We start from the raw sequence: 26,839 nt of genomic DNA, 5'->3' as shown, positions 1-26,839 counted from the left end.
GAGTTATGAGGGAGGGGATAAGAGGAGGATGCTGGAGAAAGAGGGGGAAAGGGCAACATGGCAGGAAGCTAGAGCCTGCAGGAAAAGATTCAGCTTTGAGATAATCTCAGGCGCAGTGTGGGTAGAGCACTTCTGGAAACTGGGCTCTGTGAGAACCATTTTTAAGCTGTTTGCCACCACCTCTGCTATGCTTCACTACTAATTCCACTCAGTTTTACCATTATTCCATGTAGTTTTCCAATGGGTAGACAGAGGGCGCCGTGGCATAGTTGGGCTTTTGGTAATACTTTCTAAGACACACACTGGCCAGGCGCAAGACGGCCCTCTCCTCAGCAGGTCCTGGAGCTTGAAGCTTGAAGCAAGTGGGGAATGAATACAAATTGGCTTTAAGCATCACCTCGGCCACTGAGTCCCCAAGGATCACCTGCACAAATGCTCCGTCAGCAGAGGTGCCCGAGGTGCAGGCAGGATGGGCCTTGTGGGCCTCTCCTGGCCAGAGGGAGATCATGCCCCTTCCCAGGCTGAGTGAGCTGCACTGCTGACCTTACCTCCTCTTATTCTTTCTTGATGTGGCTGGGCCTTGATGACAGACCCTCCTGGCAAGAAAGAAGCATCAGATGATCTCTTTCTGATTCCCATGGTAGAGTACTTAGAACACATTTGCTTCCCAAGTTTGGTGTCCGTGGGCTTGGCTGAGACCTGGACAGTAGGAGAAGGAAGGCCAGGAGGCCAGGCATGGGGTCTTGAGCTATATTTTGCATTCTGTCCTTGGCTCACAATCAAAGGCTTTTCTTCTTCCCTCTTCCCCATCTGCTCAGAGCCCACCCAGAGGCCCCCGACCATCTGTGAGCGCTGGAGGGAAAACCTGCTGGAGCACTATGGCGGCACCCCCCGGGATGACCAGTACGTGCCCCAGTGCGATGACCTGGGCCACTTCACCCCCCTGCAGTGCCATGGAAAGAGCGACTTCTGCTGGTGTGTGGACAAAGATGGCAGAGAGGTGCAGGGCACCCGCTCCCAGCCAGGCACCACCCCTGCGTGTAAGCACCGGGCCGCCCCCGCTCCCCTCAGCTGAACCTAAGGCCTTTGCTAGGGATGCTGTCTGCTGTGGTGAAGTAGGGGGACGTGTTGGGGTCACCAGGTCTAATGAAAGAAGTCACTACGTGCTATGTTGATTTATAATCTGGTCCACGCAAGATCCCGATTTGCGTTTGGTGTCTGGTTTTTGTCATTAACAGTTTCCATAATTGGAACATCTGCAACTCGGTTCAGCAGGCAGTTACTCCCCCTCCCAAGCCCAGGGCGACAGGGGACACATGTCACTCTGGAGTCCTAAAAGGAAGCTGACACAGTGCTGGCTCTGTTTTTTTTTGTTTTCTTTCTTGAAAAACAAAAAACCTGTTCTGCTTTGTTCTGAGGGAAGTGTTTTGCTGCCTTCTTGCCTAGTAAATGGCAGATTTACATAATTAATCCTTAAAAAAAAACCCTAGAAATTAAAATTTCTTTTGAAGAACATCTGGAGCACATCTGCATTGGGCAAAGAACTTTTGATATTTTTGGAGGCTCTGGTATGTCGTAAAGTAACTTTTCTTCCCATCTCCCTGCCTGCCCTTGTTCCCCTTCCTCCTCTCCCACCCTCTCTCCCACAGGTATACCCACCGTCGCTCCGCCCATGGTCCGGCCCACGCCCCGGCCAGATGTGACCCCTCCATCTGTGGGCACCTTCCTGCTCTATACCCAGGGCCAGCAGATTGGCTACTTGCCCCTCAATGGCACCAGGCTTCAGAAGGATGCAGCCAAGACCCTGCTGTCACTGCATGTAAAGTGGATTTCTGCTGGGGGCGGGGGGCGCGGGGGCTGCGTGGCTTTCCCAGTGGGAGCCACCTCACAGACCCTGTTGCAGTGCAGTGGACTGGGGCAGGGAAGTCCTGGAGGGTTTCTGAGCTGCAGCCCATTGGCATGGGCCCGATGCCACCACCACAGAACCAGGGCTCTCTACTGCTGGGGGTCACCTGTCACCAAGGCTGTGCTCTCTGGTTTGTTCATGGGGTTTCAGATATATGGAAAGGGAACTGTAGACTTGTCAGCGTATGGAGGCTGTATGGTGATCCAAGGGAAAATGGACAGACTCTTACTGTAAGTCCTCAGGGTTCTCTGTATGTCATAACATCTCCATAGAAATCCTGGAAATCAAAGTGACAGGACTAACCACAAGGTGTGGTGTCTGCGATTTGCTGGGGACTCCCAAGTGGAAGTCAGCCCTTCCCTTTCACTTTGGTTCTGTCCCTTTGACCCACTTCTTTCCTAAGCTTCCCTGACTCTAGATGAAAACTTGACGTGTGTGTGACGCTGGGAGAGGAGTGGATGGCGCCTTCCCCAGGGGATGCTTGATGCTTCCTGAGCCAGCAGCCTCCCTAATGCAAGGCACCCCATTCTGGGGAGAGGGTTTTCTCTAAAATGGGGGGAAAACAAGGGTAGCTCTCTAGAAAGGCATCGACACAGTGGAAAATCATCTAATTCCATTGTTGAACTTCACACTCCAGGCACTTGCTCATCCATAAGAATAGTACGGCATTCATGTTTACATTTATTTCTGTAAATGAACTACTTATTTGGTTCCAGAAAAGCTTAGAAACAGCCAGTGTTTAGGAAGGGATGTGTTCTTTTTAAGATTTTGGGTCCTATCCCCTCCCCCAAGAAAACTCTCACATTGTTTTGTAAAACTTTCTCTGGAAGAGGTAGAGACTAAGAAGTTGACATCACTTTAAGCTAACCCTCTTTTATTCTAGTCAAGTCATAGAGCTTGATTGCCTTTCTGAACATGCCCCTGACCGGGACAGGGTGGTGATGGTAGTGGTAGTGGAACTGAAAGAAATGGGACATGGGTTATTTGCACATTTTAAGGAAATTTACTTAAAGGAAAACACTGGGACGTTTTCTGTAACCTGAGGTTATGACATGGGTTTATGAATTCCATGATTCCCCGGGTTAATGGAAGCTCATTTGAATGTGTACTCTTGCCTGGGACAAATGACCTTTTAATTTTCAAATAAAAGTGTAGTTGACCTTAGCCCTCCCCTCCCACCCCCCCACTGGAGCCAAATCCCGTTTTGTACAATCTTTCTTGTGCTGACTATGCTCCCAGGGGGCATAAGTGAAGCCAAGCCCCAGGAGGCTGTTAGGCAAGGCAGGAACTTGTATGACCTCAGGGACAGCCAGATAATCCCTGAGTGTTGGCTTCTCCAAGCAGGAGCCTGGATTGAAAACTGAATGAAGCGGAGTTGCAGAAAAATATCTGACTCAGCTTTTTTTTTTTTTTTAAAGACTCATTCATTTAGCAATGAGGAGAGACCTCACTAGCTAGAGGTTGGATGATCACTACTCCCTAGTTCGTTAACCCAACGAATTATAGACTTTTTCCTTCTTTTGAGACAGGGTGTAGCTCTGTTGCCCAGGCTGGAGTTCAGTGGCACCATCTCGGCTTGCTGCAGCCTTGACCTCCTGGGCTCAAGCGATCCTCCCACCTCAGCCTCCTGAGTAGCTGGGACTACAGGTGCGTGCCACCATGCCCAGTCAATGTTTTTTTTTTTAGACGGGGTCTCACTATATTGCTGTCTCAAACTCCTAGGCTCAAGCAATCCTCCTGCTTTGGCCTCCCAACGGACAGGAATTACAGGCGTGTCACTGTGCCTGGCTATACTTTAATACAGGATATAACCAATGTCTTGTCTCCTGAGTCAGGGGCAAGAGTATAGGTGATTGCACTTCAGGTAGAGGAAAGATCTCATATTCACAGAGGAGGGGAGAGTAGATTTTGTTGGCATATAGTGGCAAATTTTATTAAGGCTCTTGGAAAAGTGCTGATGACATTGGGAAAGGATTCAGTTTTTACCCAGTAAAATATTAAAAACTTATTTTGCTTAAGGCCATGTCCTGTAATTACTGAAGGGGCTGATTTTTTTTTTTTTTAAATCAGTCATAATAGCACTTATTGAAGGGCTTACTGTATAACAATTACTGATTAGGAGACTTTACAAGCATTTACAGTATTAATTTTACAGAAACCATATGAAGCAGGTACACTATTGGCCTCATTTTGCAAATGAGACAAAGGCATAGAGAGGTTAAATGCCCAAAGCTACATGGCTAGTAAGTGGCTGAGCCTGGATATCACCTCAGAGTGCCCACATGTCCAGCTACTCTGCTCTGCTGCCTGCAGGATCACAGTGCAGTGTTGCTCACTGCAGCTGTACATGAGCAAGGCAGCTGAGTGTGAACAAAGGGGAAATGTAACCTAATTCTTCTAATTCTATGATTTGGTGCACAAAGGGCTCCATAATCGTGGGGATTGATTACGACTGCCGGGAGAGGATGGTGTACTGGACAGATGTCGCTGGACGGACAATCAGCCGTGCTAGTCTGGAACTGGGAGCAGAGCCTGAGACGATCGTGAATTCAGGTCAGCAGCTTCACTCAGCAGAGTCTGCATTTCATTTGATTCTACAAAGTCACTTGTCTACTTTACGCTGAAGTCTCCCGTCGATTTTTCTCTACTAAGGGAGGTTAAGCTCTAGGCAAGTCATTTTATTGAGCAGTATAAGACTAGCCCCTCTGTAAGCAAACACCTTCATACATAAGGAATGAATTAGGTGATTCCTACTGTGAGTGCTTCTCAAAAGAAAAGAACTCACGGTAAGAATTCGGGGTGAGGCCTTATTCAGTCTGGCTCTTGCACTGTGGATGCCGGGTGTCATCAAACTGGTAGGTCTAGTCTAGAAGCTAGAAGTAGTAGAACATGTAACAAAAGTACTTGTTTCTCTATTAACCTGGTTCTTGGGGACTTAGAGCCACTTGGGCTTTGTTTTCCCCTGCTGACCCCCTGCCCCACCCCACTCCTGGAGGGCTTCAGGTTTGCCCTCCATATCCTGCAAACACTCCAGTCTTGACTTTGCTTTATTTCCAGGTCTGATAAGCCCTGAAGGACTTGCCATCGACCACATCCGCAGAACAATGTACTGGACAGACAGTGTCATGGATAAGATAGAGAGCGCCCTGCTGGATGGCTCTGGACGCAGGGTCCTCTTCCACACAGATCTGGTGAATCCCCGTGCCATCGCTGTGGATCCAATCCGAGGGTCAGCTGGGCTTCCCTAATTCTCCTCTTACCTGTCGATCCTGATGTGAAGCCCTTGGGTTTTAAATAGTGTGAGGAAGGTCAGAACAAGAGAGTGAAAGCTCAAATGCGTTCCTGTAACAAAGATTTACTGAGGATCTACTAGGTGTCAGGACTTGCTCTAGGAAAAGACAAGGTCTGTTCTTTCATGGCACTTATATTCTATTAGGAGGAAACAAGACCGTATCAACAGGATTAGTCTGTGATGTGATATAGAAAATTCAGATTGTGTTGTGAGAATTAGGGCTACTCTGAATCAAATGATCAGGCAAGGTCTCAGATGACACTTAAACTGGAAGTGAAGTGGGACTCCTCCAGCAGCACATTTAGAAACCAGGGTTTTTGAAGCCCACGGTAGGGCTGACCTACATCAAGTGACATTAACCAAAAAGCTCAGGCACCTCTGGCCTCAGTGTTGCTGTAGCAGAAATCAAGATAAACATTCTCCCTGTGATAATTGCTAAGGTCATCAAATGTGACATACAGGATTTGTTCAGTGTCTCAGTACTTGTTAGAACCAGGGTGAATTTTTATATCTTGAGAAACTCTTGCCATGTTTAAGTGGAGTTTCTATGAAATGAAATTCCCCAATGCCCTTCGAATCAGTAAAGAAAACCTTCAGCTTTAATTTTCAGGTAAGTGCTTTTTGACTATGAAATACTTAAGTGCAGAGCCTCAAAGGTGGTTTCAAACTTTGGGTTCTACACACAGGAAAAGGTGTATCTCTATTCCAGTTGACTTAACAACATGAATTAATAGCCCTCTTAAAACTCTTTCCATAGGCTTGCCTTTCTGACATTTGGAAGGTTTTTTTTTTTTTTTTTTTTTTTTGAGACAAGGTCTTGCTTTGTCGCCGAGGCCGGAGTGCAGTGGCACAATCTCGGCTGACTGCAAACTCCGCCTCCTGAGTAGCTGGGATTACAGGCATGTGCCACCATGTCCAGCTAATTTTTGTACTTTTAGTCGAGACAGGGTTTCGCCATTTTGGTCTCCAACTCCTGACCCTGGGTGCTCCACCTGCCTTGGGCTTCCAAAGTGGCTGGGATTACAGGCATGAGACACTGCGCCTGGCCCCGTATTGCTTCTTGGTACTTGACCTGAAAACTGGGGAGAGCTGCCATCTTGTAAGCAATGATACCTTGGCCATGTCTCTGGAGTCTGGGGAAAAAGCATACTTTTAAGCTGAAATCCACAACACAGCCACGAGTTTAAAGATCAAAGTAGAATTTTCTTATCCAGACAGCAAATAGAAATGCTAAAGGACTTTAATTTTTAATGAAACCTGGTTCAAGGTGGGTTTTCTTTTCAATAAAACACATGTATTACATCTACCTGAACTGCTTAACAGAATGGTTGTCAAGCCTCCCTGCATATTTCTCCTTTGCTTTCTATAGATTTCACCTTGACAACTTTCCTCCTCTGGCAATCCCCAAATAATCTATACCAAATACCTATGTGAGCTTGTTTCAGCCTTTTTGATAATATTAAATCATTTTGGGGAGGAGACTGATCAGAAGGGATGAAGGAATGATATGCATGCTTTACCTTCTGGCCACCCCCACCTTAGCGCAAAGTGTAAACTGATTTCTGGCTTTTGCTCTCAGCTTCTCTCTGCTTCATCTATTGGGCATAAGGGATGAAATTCACAACAGGGGTGGGTAACCTATGGTTTCTTCTCTCTCTGAGGTTCTCTACAACTCAACTGATTTATTCAAAGCTTCTATAGCTTTTATAAAACAGTATTTTATAAAAAGTGCTTTCAACATTATTTCTGCTCTATAAACCTGTTTCCTTATAATAATCTATTTCCACTTAATAGGACCATATTTCCTAGCTAGTGTCTGTTATGAGTATCTTTCATTTTTAACGTGGCATTTAAAAGGTAAAGTGCTAGGCCGGGCGCGGTGGCTCAAGCCTGTAATCCCAGCACTTTGGGAGGCCGAGACGGACGGATCACGAGGTCAGAAGATCAAGACCATCCTAACATGGTGAAACCCCGTCTCTACTAAAAAAAATACAAAATCTAGCCGGGCAAGGTGGCGGGCGCCTGCAGTCCCAGCTACTTGGGAGGCTGAGGCAGGAGAATGGCGTAAACCCGGGAGGCGGAGCTTGCAGTGAGCTGAGATCCGGCCACTGCACTCCAGCCTGGGCAACAGAGCGAGACTCCGTCTCAAAAAAAAAGGTAAAGTGCTTAACTTAAAAGGCTTACCATCCCTGGGTGCCAGGTACAGGACAATCCAGATTCCCCTTCAAGTACCAAATTGTATCTTTGGCAGAAAAAGAACAGTTTCCCTCTAAAATCCCTGGTCCACGTCTCTTCAAGTTCCACAGTTTATATCGAAGCCATTCCTAACAGCTGTCTTTGTTTCTATTCTAAGCCCAAGATTCAAGATTTCAACAGAAGGTTTTGGGGCAGTTGAATCAAGGGGTATCTTGGAGGCAGGGATTCTGATAGTAGCTTAGTAATGACTTCTTCCGCCTAGTTACAATAATCAGAAAACCATGTGACACAGGTAAAAGTGGAATATGGCTGTGTTACCTAGAGCTGTGTAACAAATTGCCCAAACCCTCAGCAGTTTAAGACAACATTTAGTCTCACAGTTTCTGTGAGTCAGGAATCTAAGTGTCTTCACTGAGCTCCTCAGGCATGGAGTCTCTCACAAGGCTGCAATCAAGTAATGGCCAAACTGCAGGGATCTCAAGGCTCAGCCTGGGGAAGACACAGTCCAAGCATGCTCACATGGGTTGTAGGCAGGACTAATGTCTCTGGCCAACAGCCCTCGAGAACATCAGTTCCTTGGCACATGTTTCTCTTTATAGGGTGGGTTGCAACATGGCATTGAACTTCCCTCAAAGGGAGCGAGAGAGAGCACCTAAGGCAGAAACCAGTTTTTGAGACCTAATATTGGCCTATCACTTCTGCTATACTCACTAGAAGAAGATACTAAATAATGCAGCCCAAACTCGAAGGGATTGCTTAAGACTATAATACACGAGGAGATGCAGATCACTGGGGGCTGCTTAGATGCTGCCTACCACAGGCTACATAGCTATTCTTTTACAATCTTGATTTTTAACTTACAGCAACTTGTACTGGACAGACTGGAATAGAGAAGCTCCTAAAATTGAAACATCATCTTTAGATGGAGAAAACAGAAGAATTCTGATCAATACAGACATTGGATTGCCCAATGGCTTAACCTTTGACCCTTTCTCTAAACTGCTCTGCTGGGCAGATGCAGGTAATACTACTGATGGAATGCAAATAGATAACCGCTCATTGCAGTGAGTGTGAGCACTAGTAGATTTTACTACAAAATCAAATCCCATCACTTAGATCTTTTGGTTTAAACACATTTCTGACAGTACAGCACATAATCTCCTTTCTTTGTTCTGTAAACTTTTAAATACTATTAAATGAGTCTTAAAATGAACTTTCTGGGGTTTGGGTGGAGGGAAGGCTATATCAAGCAGTAAGTTTGTACTGCTTGCCTGACCGTGAGTGCTTGGCATATTTTTAACGGTTAAAAGAAATATTAGCCACTGTTGAATTGACAAACTGAATTGAAGTTATTCTTCTGGTGCGGGGAGAGTGGGTCACTATAACTTACCTACAAACATCTGTTATAATGCTAAAGACATTCTTTGAAAAGTGTTGTAGCAGGGTGGCTTCCTTCAGTAATAACATGGGTATTAGGCACCCAAATTTGTTTGCTTTCATCAGCACAATTGAAAAAATGCTGTGTGTCTAGTTCTATACTAAAGAATATGAAAAAGACTGTTCTTGAATTTGTAATCTAATAAAAGGGCCTATAATGCACATAGGTCACTTTTATAACCCAGTTGTTTAAAACAAGTTACATTTCTTAAAAGTATTTGAAATTTAAATCAGGGCTCCATGAGAAATGTGAAACTTGGAAATTCTTGGTTTAGTTATTGTAAAAATTTTTAAGACTGATTCCTTTACACTGAAATGTTACCATTTTAGTCACTTTTTTCCTCCTACCTAGAAAATATTTTTAAAATACTAAGGACTTTGGTTAAAAGGCTGCCTCCATAATTATACACATAGCTTACAAAGGGCAAGTATTTACCCAGGTGTTATAATTTATAAGCTAAGGCTTGAAATCACACAAATTATAAAAATAATTACGTCTAATGCCCTATTTAGGTAGAAACTTACCAGATTTCAGTAAATGCAATCCTGTCTTCCAAAAAAGGATTGAAAGTTTGAATCTCTACTAAAAACTGGAATGCTATCCAACAAACTGGAGACGAGTAATAGGACAGGTAATATTACAGTTGTTAAGCACTTCCATTGCAGTCATAGATTATTTCCCCGTTCTTCCATTGTTTTCTTGGAGAAGGAATCTGTCACTCATTTTTGGCAAAGCAACTTATTACTCCGTGGTGTAAAAGGTCCTCATTTTCCCCCTTTGTTTTCAAAGGAACCAAAAAACTGGAGTGCACACTACCTGATGGAACTGGACGGCGTGTCATTCACAACAACCTCAAGTACCCCTTCAGCATCATAAGCTATGCAGATCACTTCTACCACACAGACTGGAGGAGGTGAGCCCCACACATTCTGGACAAGCCTGAAAAGGCCAACTGTTCCAGAGGACACGCCACTTGTTTTACAAAAAGTCAGTATGTGACTTTACTCATTTAAGACCTCTGAGGCTTTTGTTTTGTCACCTCCTCATTGGCAGATAAGATCCTTCAAGGATGTTTCTTTTCATCCTTTCCTGTTTTTGAAATCATCCTTTTACTTCACCCAGAAATTGAATGGTATTGATCACATATAGCTTAAAAAGTAGCAAAGCTATTTGATAATTAACTCTCTCAAAAGGAAGCATATTAATCTAAATGTGTTCTTTAGAGAGTAAGACTACCCTTGATACCATGAACTATATTGAATATGGGGCTTAAGTTGGTTTTTGACTGACACTGTGGACATATTGTCTGAGAGCGAAAAATACTATTTAAGACTAGCTCTCAAATGAGGAACTGTGGAACATTAAAGTCTAGGCCCTTTACCCCATGCCCTACAAATCTGATTTGATAGCTCATCATGTGATTCTAACATGCAGCTAGAGATGAGCAACGGATTTAGAGCAATGGTCCCTCAAACTTCAGTGTGGCTTTAGCGTCAGCCCTCGGACAGAGAAGGCTGCCAGAAATTATCCTCTATTGCAACTCACTTTTTTGTAGCTAACTTCTTAATCTAGTAAATGACTCTCCCTGAATTCACTCTTCCTTTCTGTTACCAGGGATGGTGTTGTATCAGTAAATAAACATAGTGGCCAGTTTACTGATGAGTATCTCCCAGAACAACGATCTCACCTCTACGGGATAACTGCAGTCTACCCCTACTGCCCAACAGGTAAAAAATATGCTTTAGGATGCGCCTTTAAATTAGCAGGGTAGAGAAGGGGGATATATATATAGTATTTGATTACCCCTGCTGCCTGTGACACTGCCACCATTGCCTTCTTCCTGCCCTGAGGGCCAGTCTTTACTACCTTAAATCTACCCAGTTTATACACAAAATGCAAAGACTTGCTGTTGCAACTTGGCTACAATATACTCACCCACTATCCTCTCCCACCCCCGCTCTTCTCTCACAGGAAGAAAGTAAATACAGTAATGTAAAGGAAGACTTGGAGTTTACAATCAGAACCTGGACCCTAAAGAACAGTGACTGCAAAGGCAAAGAAAGTAAAGAAGGAATTGGCCATTAGATGTTCCTGAACATACAAGATGAACATTATTTAGTGCAAAAAGACTTTTATGAAAAGTTGATACCTCAATCTTTACTACTGTATTTTTAAAAATGAAGGTTGTTATTGCAAGTTTAAAAGGTAATAGAATTTTAACTGTTGCTTTAAAGCAACTTCTTGTAAACATTTATCATTAATATTTAAAAGGTCAAATTCATTCAACTAAGAGTTTAAGACTCTAAATGTGATTTTTGCTATGGATTCCTTCTGGCCAACAAATTAAAGCACATGTGATCAATATAAAAATACAATCCTAAACCTTGACAGCTGAAGAAGCCAATGCAGAACTGATGGGAAAGGACCAATTATTTATAATTTCCCAACAAAAGTTCTAAAAATTTTTTACCTCTGCATCAGTGCATTTCTATTTATATCAAAAGGTGCTAAAATGATTCAGTTTGCATTTTCTGATCCTGTAGTGCCTCTATAGAAGTACCCACAGAAAGTATCACATTTATAAATACCAAAGATGTAACAGTTCTAAAATTTTCTAGATTACTCCAATAAAGTGTTTTAAGTTTTCTTATGACTTAAGGACCTATATTGTCTCTAGGACAAAGTTGGCATATATGCCCTTAACCACAAAGTAGAAAGGTGATTTATGCAAACATACAGTACATAATAAAAATTCTACTTTCCTAAACTTTATTAAAGAAAAAAGCAATAGTGGTAAATCTCTAGAACATACCCAATTTTCTGGGCTTCCTCCCCCGAGAATGTGACATTTTGATTTCCAAACATGCCAGAAGTGTATGGTTCCCAATTGTACTAAGTAGGTGAGAAGCTGAAGTCCTAAAGTGTTCATCTTCCAACTTTTCCCAGTCTGTGGTCTGTCTTTGGATCAGCAATAATTGCCTGAACAGCTACTATGGCTTCATTTATTTTTGTCTGTAGCTCTCTGAGCTCTTCTATGTGCAGCAATCGCAGAATTTGAGCAGCTTCATTAAGAACTGCATCTGTTTTATGAGAAAAGAACACTGCTTCAATACATAATTTTTGTATTTAAGGCCATTTACTTCCCCCCAAGTATTCAGTCTCTAAAATATAGTTTGAATTTAAAATAACTTACCTCCTGTGTCAAAGCCAAGAATATGTTTGTCTAAAGCAACAGGCAAGCCCTTTAAAAAGACAAAAAGAGTATTTATGGTTAAGAACAGCATCCGTTTCTCATCTGAAACTGAAAACCACCTAGCTATTCTGCTGTCTTAACTCTTTTAGCTGCATGGGTAAGGGAACTAAGAATTTTGTTTATATTTGCCTTGTGATTAGTGAGTTTTCCCTATTTCAACCGGTTAGGGGATAAAAGTTAGCTTTAAATGTACCAGGAAGCTCTATAGCTCATCCAGTCCTTTAGACCAGGCATACAAAGCAATATATCCTTATTGCAGCAGTGCCTTGTCATTATTGCTGTGGAAGGCGAGTTGAGCGGGGCTGTTACTGTCTTATTTTGGTAACCGTAAGCAACAGTATAAAGGGCAAAAATAGTACCTTATATTCCATTTCTGAGCACATTAATTTGTCTTTACAAATTGTACAAACCTATCTAAAATATATATTTTTTCAGCCAGCATGGTGTTTACCAAGATTTAGGTATAATTTAACTTTCAAGAGTTGATTTGAAAGTTACTTTGAAACAGTCTAGGAAAATGAAAAACTAAACCACTCAGCACCTATGGACATACTAAAGATGGTGACTATGATGATGCCATTCTGTGGTGCCAAACTTCACAGAAACAAATCTCGAAAATGAGGACAGGCAGTCTGTACTTCCTGCTGATTATATAAAATCATTGCCAAGAAAAACACACACTACCCATACTTTCAATGTTACAACCTGTTACTATTCAAATGCTTTAGTAGCTGCTCAGTTCTTGCCTTATCTAGTAATGGCTCTATCTGCTTTAAAACAGCTAACAGATTAAGTGTGAAGAAACCAATGGGTATGAAAGCACAAGTGAGCAAAATTAAAAAGCAGAATTGTACTGAGTGGCTTTATATGTTCATCTAGTACCAGAGGCTCCATGTTTTTTCCTTTGTCTGCCAACAGGCCACCAAGCTACCCCTGAAAACTACCAGATGCCTCAAATACTAGTTATAAATGGTTACAAGTACACTAAACTATAAGAACTCCACTAAATTGTTATAGGTTGGTATCTTGAGATGACACCAAAATTAAAATGTGGAGCATTAAAAATAAAACTAAATTTTACTTTACAAACAAGAGCAAAGAGATTTGGCTAAGCCTTTACTTACGCTGCCTTCCAAAGCAGACAGTTTTGTTGAATGAATGACTATTACGCCAGAACAATTTACTGTCTGTTCTATAATGTGGTGAAATAAGCTGATCTTTAATCCAACTTCCAGTGGCCCGATTCATATATAACGAGCTAATAAGAACTTTTAAAAGAAAACTGTGTCTTTCAGAGATGCTGCCCTGGCATTAGTAACCTTTTAACACTGCTGGGCCTGCCTAAAGGGACTGGAGGACAAAAGACATTGGGAGATGGGGGAGGGGTGCAGGGAGGAGAAACAACAAAGTTGTGCCCAAGGCGTTCACTACAACTACGATCATTGCTGCAGGAGGGAGGTGTTATCAGATGCTGCTGCTGACCTGAGGACAGTCTCTCTACCGCTGCACAGCCAATGAAACTTTAGGCATATATGGATTTCTGATATAAAAATATTCCATATTTTCTCCTGAACGGGAAGGTAGTCATGGGATACAGCTTTCTCAGCCTACAAGGTAGGACTGAAAGATACCATTTCAGTCTCCTGTACCTTGAACCTTACACTCCAACAGAACCCCCTGTCTCTTCACTTGGGCGGATTGACAAGCTCATGCAGACATCCACACATGGACCCTTCTCCCCACCTACCATAAGAGCACAGGCTCTCAAATCAGACTGCCTGATCACTTACCAACTAGGTGACCTTAGCCAAATTACTTTCTCATGTTTTATGCCAGGAAATTGAATAAAACAAGAATTTACTCTGGGCCGGGCACGATGGCTGAAGCCTGTAATCCCAGCACTTTGGGAGGCTGAGATGGGCGGATCACGAGGTCAGGAGATCGAGACCGCCCTGGATAACACGGTGAAACCCCATCTCTACTAAAAAATACAAAAAACTAGCCAGGCGAGGTGGCGGGCACCTGTAGTCCCAGCTACTCGGGAGGCCGAGGCAGGAGAATGGCGTAAACCCGGGAGGCGGAGCTTGCAGTGAGCTGAGATCTGGCCACTGCACTCCAGCCTGGGTGACAGAGCGAGACCCCGTCTCAGAAAAAAAAAAAAAAAGAATTTACTCTGAAGAAATAAAAGCAAGGATAGAATTTAGATGGAAAAAGAAAAGTAATTTGTAGTGAGGTGTGTTCCTTCTTCTCCAGCATGAGTCAAAATAATCCAGTAAGTTTCATAAAGGTAAATCCTTTGGAACATGAAGTTTGCTTTTTCACTCAGAAATGACCCCCTAGCCACTGAATACATTCAATTTGCTTTAGGAAGCAATGAAGTAAGCTATCCTTTAAGTTGTTCCAATGTAGAATGGATATCTTAAACAGATACATGCAAAGTTTAAATCATGGCAATACCAGAAGAAATGTTCATTAACAACTTATTTAGGATTTATAGAAACATACCTCTTTTGTTTGATTTGCCTTAGCAACTGCATCCTGTGTCAGGCGCTCCTGAACCAAAATTCGTATTGCCTAAGAAACCCAAAATATTTTACTTTTATAGGCTGTATGCCTGTCATCCTTTACTTCTATGAGCCCAGAGAAAAAGGATGCTAAGTTTGATGAAGTTAGAATTACCTAAGTTCATTAATAAACTCTCCAATAAATTAAAAATATCAACCACTAATATAATGTAACCTTTGACACTTCTAGTATTTTAATAATGTTGAGTGGTGCCTGCAACAATTAAAACCATTTTTTGAATAGGTAATTCATGTGCCCGGTAAAAAACAACTTTAAATACAGCAAGATACATGGTAAAAAGTAGGTCTCCTTCCTACCCCTGAGCCTTGCGATACCCTACAGATTCCTTACCCTCGCTAAAAGTGTGAAATGACAAGCATGCTTAGCACGAATACACATTTTTGGCACGAAGGGTAGCAAATCATACATACTGTCTTACACTTTGCTTTTATCACTTCACTCTAGTAAAATATTTTCATACCTTTCAAAGGACACCATTGGTGGTTTTCATCACCAAGGCACTTCATTATGGTAGGCATGCATGCAAGCATCCATACACACTTAAAAATCAAATTTTAAAAAAATGGAATTTTAAGTAGGGAGATGACAATTACAACTCAAAAATAAGTGTGAAAACTTAAACTATAATTTTTAAATAAAAAACCAAATGTTATCTTTGAAAAAGAGAATTCAAACAATGTTTAACAGTGATTGCAGACATTATTAAATAGTCTGGGGCCAGTTAATATACTGATTCTTGTACTTGGCAAACGTACTAAGATGTTTTCCATATTATATTACTGTTTCAGTGCCTCTTAAAATAACTCAAAAGGGACAAATGTGCAGCTAGGACTAGAATTTTATAGCATTTTATTGTAGTTGATTTATACTTTATCCCCTTGGGTTTTGAAGTCTAACAAAAGCATCCCAAATAAGCTATGCATTGTCTGACTCTCTTTTCACTTTATGATTAAAACTGACATGATCACTATAGAACAGTTCCAAGGTAATTTACATAATTGTCAGAATAAAGAACAAGCCTTTGAAATAGCTAAATTTCACTAAAAACATTTTTGTCTTTTGGCATGCAATCTGGATTGAGAAAATCCAAGTTAACATTCAGATTCAGTATAGAAATTTTAATAACTTATGAATACAATAGTCTTGTTAAAACTGACATTTAATACATAAAAATCTAAAAAGCATGGTAAGTTATGGCTTAATCTCTTGGGTAGAGTGAAATGTAATTATTCAACTTATCACAAAGTAGTTTACTTGCACAAGGTCTAGTTAAAAGCTTTTAATCTCTTGTAAAATCAGTAATAATTTCTAAAATAATTTCCAAGTCTGGTATCTTAAGTACCACTCCCCTGATCCACACCACTGCACTTTCACGATTACTAGGAATAAATCTTTTGAAGTTCATGATTTCTCTCAGAAACAAGAGACCTCTTTCAGATTACTGAGATCCCTGAAGTATAGTTATGAACTGAGTGGCCTTATCTAGCACTGGGGACAGAAAGATTCATTTCTCAAAGAGATTTTGGGGTTATATATTTTTGACCAAATTCACCATTACTCATTTGGCATTTTCTATCATCTTAACAAATGCGGACCATGAATCATTACAAAGACTAACTAAACAGAAGTAGGATAATGTGGGAAAAACAATGGACCACAGGGTTACAGTGCTTAAAATCCTGGCTCTGTCATTTTTTGTGTCATCTTAGACATTATCCTCATTGAGTCTCAGTTTCTTCATACGATATACATTTTTAAAAAGGTATTAGCAGCTGTCTCTAGGATTGTTGGCAGGATTGAATGAGAACATCTTTGCAAAGGATTTAGCATAGTGCAGGCAGAAAACAGACAATCCAAATCAGATAAAACCATGAAATCTGCTTTATGTCTCATATTCTTCTGTGTATTTTAGTCATTCATCCATAATTTTAATATCAACAGTTAATATTTAGAAAATACATTTTTCTATGTGCACAGTTTCTGTCAAGAATCAAGAACATGAAGCTGACCTTAAGCATCACCAGGTAATCATCATGACGCTGAATCTGAAGCAGGTTAGCCAAAGCCATCACACCAGCCTTAAAATCAGGATTATTTACTATAAAAGATTAAAAACAAACAAAAACTTACAACTCTGCAAACGTATAAGACATATTTGTGAACATACAAAAACAGTTTTAACTTTTGGTAACAACAAATCTCTTAGTTTTTAAAACTGCTACTCACAAGAGAAGAAAACAAAGCCCTGTAGACTATCAACAATTAAATTGGTAGGATAAAATGGTTTTCCTATTACTATATGAGACGGTCCCCAACTTAGGATGGTTAGACTTGTAATTTTTTGACCTTACAACAAGTTCAGTGGGATGTAACCCTAGAGCAAGATGAGGAAAATCTGAACTTACAGTGGTTCCAGCTAGAGTTTTTCAACTTTACATTGGGTCTTTTGGGGTATTAAATGCACTTTTGACTTACGGTATTTTCGACTTTGGGACATGATCTCATCCTAAGTCAAGGAGTATCTGTATTTCATCAGCCAAACTGAATAATCCAATAAATAACTAATTTAACTCACATTGTATTTGTCCTGTAACTTTTTCTGCAAGGCTAAATTATGCAGCACTTTTAATTAACATTTCTTCCCAAGGCCATTAATTTTAGTACATAGATCCCCTCAATGGATAGTTTTCCCAAAACCTTCTCTCTAAGCAGCGGCTCTGGAGTGTCCAAGAGGCTCACTCATTCGAAAGGGTTAACTCTTAAATTATAGGTCACAATGAATAAGGCAGTGAATGAATATTTTACATATCATAATTTAGGTAATTAGATTCTTCATACTTTTAAAAAGGGAAATTACTAAAAGACATTCGGGACTTAAAATAATGGAAAATTTTACCACTTGTCTCATAGTTATTGGATTAAAAGAAATTTATACATTCAAAAAGGCAAACAATGACCCCCATGATTATACAAATCAAAACTCCAAATTACTAGAAGCAAATCAAATTAACATTCAGATATTCAAATGCAAGGGGAAGGAGAAAGCACGTTATAAAAACATTATAGAGAATAAAATGTCAACATAAATGCTGTCTGCATGGATCCTTCTTAATTTACTAAACCCAGGTAAACCTGGACTTCATTCTTCAAAGTAAAAAACATTTAAGAAACCAAAAATGTTGATGTTCAATGTTGTGCATTTATATACTCACCATCCAAATTGATCAATGGTTCTGCATTTTTAGTTGCATTGTCAGCAGTTTTTGAATTATCAGGTACTAAATCCTTGTATTTTCAGCTATAAAATAGGCAAAATATAACTTGTAGAACTGCAACTCAAGGTAAAATGACTACTGCTATTTACCAAATTTAACTGAACCAAACTGATTACAGGTTGAGTATCCCTTATTGGAAATGCCAATTTCCAATTTTTAATTTTTTCAGACTCTGGATTATCTGCATACATAAAATGAGTTATCTTGGGGATAGGACCGAAGTCTAAACACAAAATTCATTTTTATGTTCAATGTGCAACCTATACACATAGCCTGAAGGTAATTTCATACAATATTTTTAATAATTTTGTGCATGAAACAAAATTTGTGTTAAGTGCTTATGTGTGGAACTTTCTACTTGTGTCCTCATGTCCGTGCTCAAAAAGTTTTGGATTTTGGAGCATTTAGGATTTCAGATTTTCAGATTAGGGATGCTTAACCTGTATAAGTATAAGACAACTCATTCAATCAAACTTAATTTTGCTACAGAAAATATAAAAAGACAATGTAACTATCTTTGTGATTAAGCTAAAGCAATTACTGGACTATGTGACACAAATATCTTTTCATTAACATTCCTAAAGGCAATCATTTCAAACATGTAAATTTTAGGAAGTAAAATCTGCTTTTACAGCTTCCTCTGAAATCTGGGGTAGAAGAATGGGAGAAGGGTTAAGTATAGGTTATGTAAGATTAAATACAAACTCATTAAAAAGTACGCTTCCCCCCATCTTCTTTTGAATGCTGTATATAAAATCCAAAACCTTGCTTTCCAAAACAAATACATCAAATACACCATCATATACAAACCTCCAACTTATTTCATGGAAACTTGATATTCAGAATTCCAAAGGTAGATTTTATTATTTTCATTTGAAAAATACTTTAAAAGGAATTCAAAAATGACACTTATTAATAATTCACTAAACTTAATGTTCAAAATGGCATCTTAGGCCATAGAGTGCTTATGTGATCTGTTAATGAAATGAGGAAAAAATAAAAGCATAAAATTTAAGTGAGAGTTAAAAAGGCTTCCACTGGCCAAATCTGGAACAGTATAAACAGCAAAGTACATGATGACAGAAAGGATTATAATCCATTGAGTAAAATAAGAATCTATGTATCTACACTGATTTAAACAAACAAGTAAATTAGAGATGGGAAAACTTACAGGAGAAAGCCAACAAATAAATGTAGAAAAAATGATGAAATTAGAAAAACACCTCTTTGTCGATGATCAACATAATAAATGATGCAGGCAAGAATCATCATATGGTTGCTAAAACTAGTGGGGGAAATTTGAGGAGCAAAAACATAATTGATATAGTCTCAAAGTACCTCCCCACAAGATATATTTATTACAAAGAGGAAAACAGTAACTTTACACTGGAGAAACCGTAACCCAGTGATCAAAGTAACATAACTAGTAAAGGCACATATCACTACCACGTATCTCCTAATATGATGTACTAAAAAGAACACATCACTTCTGTATTATTCCTAACAAAAGTATAAACCCCAGATCTAATGAGGAAACATTATATAAATCCAAACTGAGGGACACTCTACAAAATAAATGTCAGGATCATGAAGCACAAATAAAGACAGGAACTGTTCCACATTTTAATATACTAAGAGAGATGTAAAAACTAAATGCAGTGCATAATCCAGGATTGTTCTGGGTTGTTTTTTTCTGTTGAGAGAAGTGGGGGTTTGGTAAAACGTGAATAAATAATAGTAGTATATCAAAGATAGCTTCCTGATTTTGATCACTGTACTGTGGTTATGTAAGACAAAGTTGTTTTTAGGAAATGTGTTTTAAAGTGTTTAAGAGTAAAAAGGAATCATCTACAACTTACTATCAAATGGTTTAGAAAAAAATGATGTGTGTGTCTCTATGTAGACGGAAAGATGAAGCAAATGAGGTAAAATGTTACATTTGTAGACTTGAGGTGTATGAAAATCTTTGTACTATTTTGTAATTTTTCTATGCATCTGAAATTATATATTTAAAAAATTTCAGTTATTAATCATGTTGACAAGCTACCAGAAGGCTCCAAAAAGTAGTAGAGCACAAACAATAAAAACTCACAATGGTTTCAGCAAATTTTAAAATAAGTAACTTGAAAGTCAAGGAGGCAACATAGCAATGTAAAACCACAAAAGAACATCAGCGCCTCCTACTGATTGGAGACAGTATTATTTGACCAATTTTCAAGTCTGTTTTTGTAATTCTGAATTTTAATAAATGAAACTTGTTTTCTAGCTTAGACTTTTAATACACTTTTGATACCATTCACCTTCAACTATATGTTGACTTCCTTTTCAATATTGAAAATCTACATTTCACACACAAGCTTCTTTTATTCACTAAAAGAACATGCTATTACTGAGAAATACATGTACTTAAGTCAACTGTAGGTATGTATGACCATATGCATCTACCATTGAAGGGTAACAGGTTATAAAAATGGAACACATAGAATAAAACATAATCTGAGATGTAAGAATTTGGGAATAACTGAGAAACACTTTTGATAAGCTACAATTTGGCTCATATACAGTTCCTACCAATCCAGAGCAGGGTAGATAAAAGGACCTTGTTAAAGGCCCTAAAATATATACTACACTAAAGCCACAAGGCTTATGAATACATGTACTTCCCAAAATAAGAAAAACAAGTTTTTTTTTTTTAAAAACTAAATGGAAAAGTAAATGAAGTCTCAAATTGAGCTTTCCTTAAGATTTTTGCCATAAGGCTTCTGAAATTTAAGTATGAGGCACCAGCAAAAAACTGGCTGACGCTCCAAATCAGTGTATGTAAACATTCACATATATTACATTTGCCACACAGTTACTGAAATTGATAAGCACTTGTTGTGTGCAAGAAACTATGTCAGGTACTGTGACAGACACAATATTGACCTGTACCCCCCAAGATGTCCATGTCCCTATCCGGAACCTGTGTATGTGTTATCTTACATGGCAAGATTTGCAAATATGATAAAATTAAGAATCTTGAGATGGGGGATTATCCTGGATTATCCAGGTAGGTTCAGGAGGATCAGAGTCAGAGACAAAGTTATGAAAATGGAAGCAGAGTCAAACAGAGACTGGAAAATGCTATGCTGCTAGACTTGAAGATGGAAGAAGAGGTCAGAGTCAAGGAATTCAGGCAGCCTCTAGAAGGTAAAAAAGCAAAGAAACAGATTCCCCCAAGAGCCTCCAAAAGGAACGCACCTTGCTGACAACTTGACATGAACCAAGTGGGACTAATGTTAGCCTTCTCATTCTAAAATAATAAATTGTGTTTTCAATCACTGAATTTGTAGTAATTTGTTACAGCATCAATTGGAAGCTAACAGAGGTACCATGTAGGAATCAAAGCTGATTATCAGCTTACAAATTACTGGGACGAATAAGACATAGAAGCAAAATGGAAAGTGGTTAATGACTTAAAAGGTATAGAGTTAAAAGCTATGGAAGTTCAGTGGGAAATTATACTGCTGCTAAGACATACGACAGCATATGAGACGGATCTTAAAAAGATGGGTAGGATTTAGATGTGTAGAGACAGAATGAAATGGTATATTAGCCAGGTGATAAGTTTGAACAAAGAAACGGAAGGGGAAAAGGGATATAAACAGGAAACACTATTCTAATTTAGCTGCGATATCAAGATGTGAATACTGGCTGGATATCAGTCATCAATAACTACCAGGCTAAGGAGCTTAAAATTCTTTTTATAGAAAATGGGAAATTAGTGTTTATGAATATGTATGATGTTTATTAATATGAATAAGTAACTAGAACTGTTCTTTGGAAACAAGGAGCAAGTGGCATCCTAAAATAGATTTACGTTTCAGAAAGTTAGCTTGGTTGGCCATGCAGTTAAGAACAGAAGGTGACACTAATGGGAAATATTACAATACTCCCGGCAGAAAGTGACAAGAGCCAGAATTAGGATTATGCCAATGGAAATGAAGATACAACAAACATAAGAAAAGGTCAGTGTAGGCGGGATGAGGGGAAAGGGATAAGCCAAGATATAAAAAGGCTTCCAAAGTAAATAATTAAGAGGACTGTAACTAACCGAAAAACACAAAATGCAGAGGATGCAGATAAGATAATCAAATCTTGCATTCAGATGCTGGCAGGCCTTTCAAAATGAAATGGTCTAATAAGAGAAAAGATAAGTGTAAAGAAAAATTGTTTTTACTACAGGTACTAATATTCAGAAGCTTCCAACCATAGAAGTATCTGTGGTAAGACAGTAAACATAAGTAACATATTCTGGCCTATAGAGTATTAATGTATATTGGCATTAGACATGTTTCAGTCTTTTGAGAAATTACCTGCTGCAATAACGCTTCAAAGTCCCATCAATTCTGGGACACTAACAACAATTTAATTTGAAAGGCTAAGGTGCAGACCATATTATCAAAGTAGTGTTACTCTGTGAGAAGACAATTAGCCTTCTCCAGAGGGCACCATTTCCAGATTCTAAAAGAAATATATAAACACCAATAAAAGACAATAAAAGTGCTTTTAACTTGTGACAAGAAAGAACCAAAGGTAAAATAGTATTAGACAAAACAAACTGCTAAGTTCCCTTACTTAGCAGGGAACTGCTACATTTTCACACTCCCTTTCCCATCTTTCCTCTCTTTTTAAAAGGCACATTCCCCACAAAACGTACCATTATCTCCATATTCAAGTCTAACAGCTAAACCAAGAAGCCAGTCAATAGCTTCTTGTCGATCTTGAATCTTGAAAGGACAGTTAACATCTCTGAGATACTGTGAGGGAGAAGAAAAAAAAAAATCACCAGTTTCATTATTACCATAAAGTCATAGGAAAAAGAACAGGAGAGTTGAAAGAGACCTTTAGTTTGGATCCCTAACAATTTTTAAATAACATTTATATATTACTACACTTTTGATGCAATTATATAACCCAACAGAAGGGAACATTTAAGTGTACCATCTTAAAAAGAAAAAAAAAAAGAATACGAGAACTTCCTCATTTTATAGATGAGAAAGCTGAGGCCTAGAGACTGACACTTGCCAAGGGTTACAGAACTTATACCTGGGACTAGAATCAAAGCTTTCTGATTCCTAGTCTCAATATACATACAGCAATTAACTAAAAAGGATAACTTTTAAAAGGATATGCAATAAATCATTATCTAAATCTTAACTTTCATATTATGGAAATGCCACTGAAAAGAGTAGCCATGTAACATACATGTAGGGTGTAACCAAGTAATTTAAATAAATGTCAGAAGCTATATATTCAAATAAATGTTACATATAATAGTATTATATGCAACATTAATTATATGTAATATAACATTGCAATGGCACAATCTTGGCTCACTGCAACCTCTGCCTCCCGGGTTCAAATGATTCTCCTGGCTCAGCCTCCTGAGCAGCTGGGATTACACACATGCACTACCATGCCTGGGTAATTTTGTGTTTTTAGTAGAGACGAGGTTTCGCCATGTTGGCCAGGCTGGTCTTGAACTTCTGACCTCAGGTGATCCACCCGTCTTGGCTTCCCAAACTGCTGGGATTATAGGCATGAGCCACCATGCCCAGCCTAGAAAATTTTTTATATTCTCTAAATACCTTTCTACATGTAGAATTCTGTATTGTCTTGTACACATGAATAGACCATAAAATGTAATATAAACAAACATAAAATCCTAAAAATATATTTCAAAGTTTTAATAACTCCACTGAAAATTTTAAAAATATTTCCTAAGAGCAAAGGAATACAGTAGTATTAATAGTAGCAGTATAGAGGCTTGGTAGTAATAAGCTTATGACACTTGCTATGTGCCAGGGACTTCTGTGAACAGTTACTCATTAAAAACAAAGCCACACTTGTGAAATAGGTACCATTGTTACCCTCACTTATTGGTGAGAAAATTGAGACACGGAAAGGTTAATAACACTGATGTAATTTATACAATCCCTAATTTATAAAATCACTGATTCCACGGAGAAAGTACCTAATCACACTGCTCTAGCAAATGAAAGACAGCCTTTTCAAGAAAATATCTCACTCATCAAATATAACTGATAAAATGTTTAATGGAAGTAATGACACTGTAAACGGATTTTATTCTGAGAATTCTTTTTTATCAAAAGTGTTACTAAAACGAAATCAATGGGAAAATGATTTGAGGAACAAAAATATGATATACCAGAGATCTTTTAAGGACTATTTCTCTAGTATACAACAAGGGATATCTGTTTACATTAAATATAAGCACAAACATGACAGTCTTAGTCTTCAAGCATGTCAATAATATCTTTTTTTGAGACAAGGTGTCACTCTGTCACCCAGGCTGGAGCACAGTGGTGGAGCGCCTCAGCCTCCCAATTAGCTAACACTACAAGTGTGTGCCAGCACACCCAGTTAACTTTCTATTTTCCTGTAGAGACAGGGTTTCGTCAGCTTGCCCAGGCTGGTGTCAGAACTCCTGGGCTCCAATGATCTGCCACCTCAGCCTCCCAAAGTCCTGGAATTATAGGTGTTAGCCACCACACCTGGCCAATGTCTTCTTTTAATATAAGAAATAGCACTGTATTATTGCTACATTTTCAGTTTGAAAAAATTCTGATTTGGGCCATAAAGAGAAAGTGAAATATTTACATCATTATTTATTTAAGAAACTTCATGTTTCTAGAGAAAACTATTTCTATCTAATACTGAAAGCCTGGCAGGAAGACATAAAATGATTTGCTCTAAAAGCAAAAGATGCATCTAACAAAAGAGCGAAATCCCTGAAATCCAGCTTTCCTAATACTGATCATTATCACTTTTATCTTAAAAGAAGAAAGTAATTTTACACTCATCTTCATATGATTTTCAGACAAGGTCTCTGTACTTTTACTTTACTTCCTAATTCATTACCTTTTCAAAGAACTTGGGCCAGTCACTGCTGTGGATGTTTCTTAAATTACCTCTGTCTTCAATCTTGTAGTGTCTGATTTTCTGGTCTTCAAGCCAAACAATGAAGTTTCTAAATTCTGTTTCATCTGCAATAAAAAACATCACATAAATAACTAGAAGCACTATATAAAATACCTCCTTCTCAGGTATATGTTCAGATACATGTTCTTGTGGAATTTTCTTAACCTCAAAATACTAAATTAATTGAACCAAAAGAGGGAGTTGAAAGTACAGATTCTGGAGTTGAAAGTACAGATTAACAACGATCTGTTCAAATCCTGGCCTGAATTCAAATTCTGGGTCCAGATACTTACTGGCTGTGTGAACTTGGGATAATCACCCACATGTTCTGTGCCTCAGATTCTTCAGCTACAAAATGAGGGTGCTAACAGAACTTACCTCATAGAATCATGAAGATTAAAAGAAGTTGTTTTATTTAAGAAGTTTCTTAAATAAAATAAATATGGATAAAAGCAGTGCCTGGCACATAGTTTTGCTATTTAAGTGTTAGATATTAATATTCCAGTTCCTTTGCAGACGGAAAGGAGAGAGAGGGCAAGGTTAAATTTATAGCAAAGTAATAAAGTAAAATAAATAACAAAATAATAAGTAAAAGAAATTAAATGACAAAAACCTGTGACTACTGTTGTCATGTAATGTTAACTGCACTTAAATGCATACATTGTTTTGTTTAATCTTCCCCATACCTCTTTTGAGGTAAGTAATATCCCATTTTACAGCAAAGAACATTGAGACTCAAAGATTCCAATCCAGAACAAGGCTCTATTTTCACCGTTACTTTGTTAAAGTAGAAAAACAACAGATTATAATTGGATACGCTTGTACAAGAGATCAACCAACAGAACACTTACATCCTGATTAGAAATTATTTTCAACTTGTGAGTCAAATTCAAGCTTCCATTATAAGGTCTTGAGAATTATACAATGGTCTGAGTATCACAAGTTATACTTGATCACTTTCAAACTTACCAGTCTATCACAGGCCAGAACTATACAAAGGAGAAATGAGTAGTGGTGGGCAGTAGTTTTGTTACAGTGAGTAGCAACGTTATTACTTTTTAAAATTCTAATGCTGTAAAATCCCAAATACCTTTGTATTTACAATTCAACCTTCCCATTCATCTGCTATTAACTTTTTTTGCAAGACCACACAACACAACTAGCCCGTTACTACACGCGCTTACCCTCCCACTGTGATCGGTCCTGACTTCATTGTGTACTGTCTCAAACTGCTCAGTGGGTTCTGACTGCTTCCACCCCTCGCACCCCTTGACCCTTTAGCTCCTGGCAGGCAGTGAGCTAGTCTTCAAGTTAGCACCTTCCTCAGCATCCAGCACCGCGCTGGCCCATAATTAGCAGGTGCTCAAGGTATCGCCTAATTACCCAGGGAACCATGGAATTGAATAGTGAGTGAGAAAGACGAATGCTCTTCCCTTTATATGCTGAGAAGCTAGTTACATGGTGTTTGGAGTTAGGCAAGTGCAGAAAGTAACATGCCGAGACAGGAGTAGGTGAGAGGGCTTTGAAGCCGGGAAGGGGCGGCGAAGAGCCGAAGTGCGTGGCGACCCAGAGGAGAGGCGCCCGGAGGCCGGCGGCGGAAACCAGGCCGCCAAGGGTCCCGACGGGGAGGTGGGGTGGGGGCACTGAGGCTGGGACCGCCGCCCAGGTCAGGGACACCCGGCCGGCCCGAGGCCGTCGTCTCACCTTTGCAGTTGAAGCCGGCGGGGTTGTGGTAGTCGAGAGCCGTCAACTTACGTCGGAACATGGTCCCCGCTTCTCGCTCTGGTCCCCCGGGCCTCGGCCGGGAGAGAAGCAGCGAGGTGGAGCGGGCGGCGCAGGCACCGGCGACGCGGCGAGGGGGCGGGCTGACGCTTGGACGCACCGAAATGACGGCGGCCTCCGCCAATCG

General features: G+C 39.5%; 2 protein-coding genes across 6 annotated transcripts in view; one reads left to right on the top strand and one right to left on the bottom strand.

Moving 5' to 3' along the window:
* NID2 (nidogen 2) overlaps positions 1-11,485 on the top strand; it is a 63,836-nt gene extending 52,351 nt beyond the window's left edge. For 4 of the 5 annotated variants that reach the window (XM_017849482.1, XM_017849481.1, XM_017849480.1 and 1 more), the window contains 8 exons: positions 819-1,040; positions 1,650-1,819; positions 4,330-4,459; positions 4,964-5,135; positions 8,258-8,415; positions 9,622-9,745; positions 10,447-10,559; positions 10,804-11,479. In XM_017849482.1, coding sequence (XP_017704971.1) covers positions 819-1,040; positions 1,650-1,819; positions 4,330-4,459; positions 4,964-5,135; positions 8,258-8,415; positions 9,622-9,745; positions 10,447-10,559; positions 10,804-10,814 — 1,100 coding nt within the window. In that variant the 3' untranslated portion in view covers positions 10,815-11,479. Of the gene's footprint in view, positions 1-818; positions 1,041-1,649; positions 1,820-4,329; positions 4,460-4,963; positions 5,136-8,257; positions 8,416-9,621; positions 9,746-10,446; positions 10,560-10,803 lie in introns of all 5 variants that reach the window. The other variant, XM_017849483.1, reaches the window with a different exon arrangement.
* A 93-nt stretch (positions 11,486-11,578) lies between these two features.
* On the bottom strand, positions 11,579-26,800 carry RTRAF (RNA transcription, translation and transport factor). Its single transcript, XM_017849486.1, is given in 8 exon segments — positions 11,579-11,912; positions 12,026-12,074; positions 14,591-14,659; positions 16,681-16,769; positions 17,884-17,969; positions 22,642-22,745; positions 24,871-24,995; positions 26,635-26,800. Coding segments are annotated over 8 exon segments (738 nt in total). The 5' UTR covers positions 26,696-26,800; the 3' UTR covers positions 11,579-11,757.
* Positions 26,801-26,839: the final 39 nt, after the last annotated feature.

Source organism: Rhinopithecus bieti, unplaced genomic scaffold, assembly GCF_001698545.2.
Source record: "Rhinopithecus bieti isolate Rb0 unplaced genomic scaffold, ASM169854v2 scaffold_29928, whole genome shotgun sequence".
Classification (NCBI taxonomy): domain Eukaryota; kingdom Metazoa; phylum Chordata; class Mammalia; order Primates; family Cercopithecidae; genus Rhinopithecus; species Rhinopithecus bieti.
This window is presented reverse-complemented; position numbering and strand designations above follow the sequence as displayed.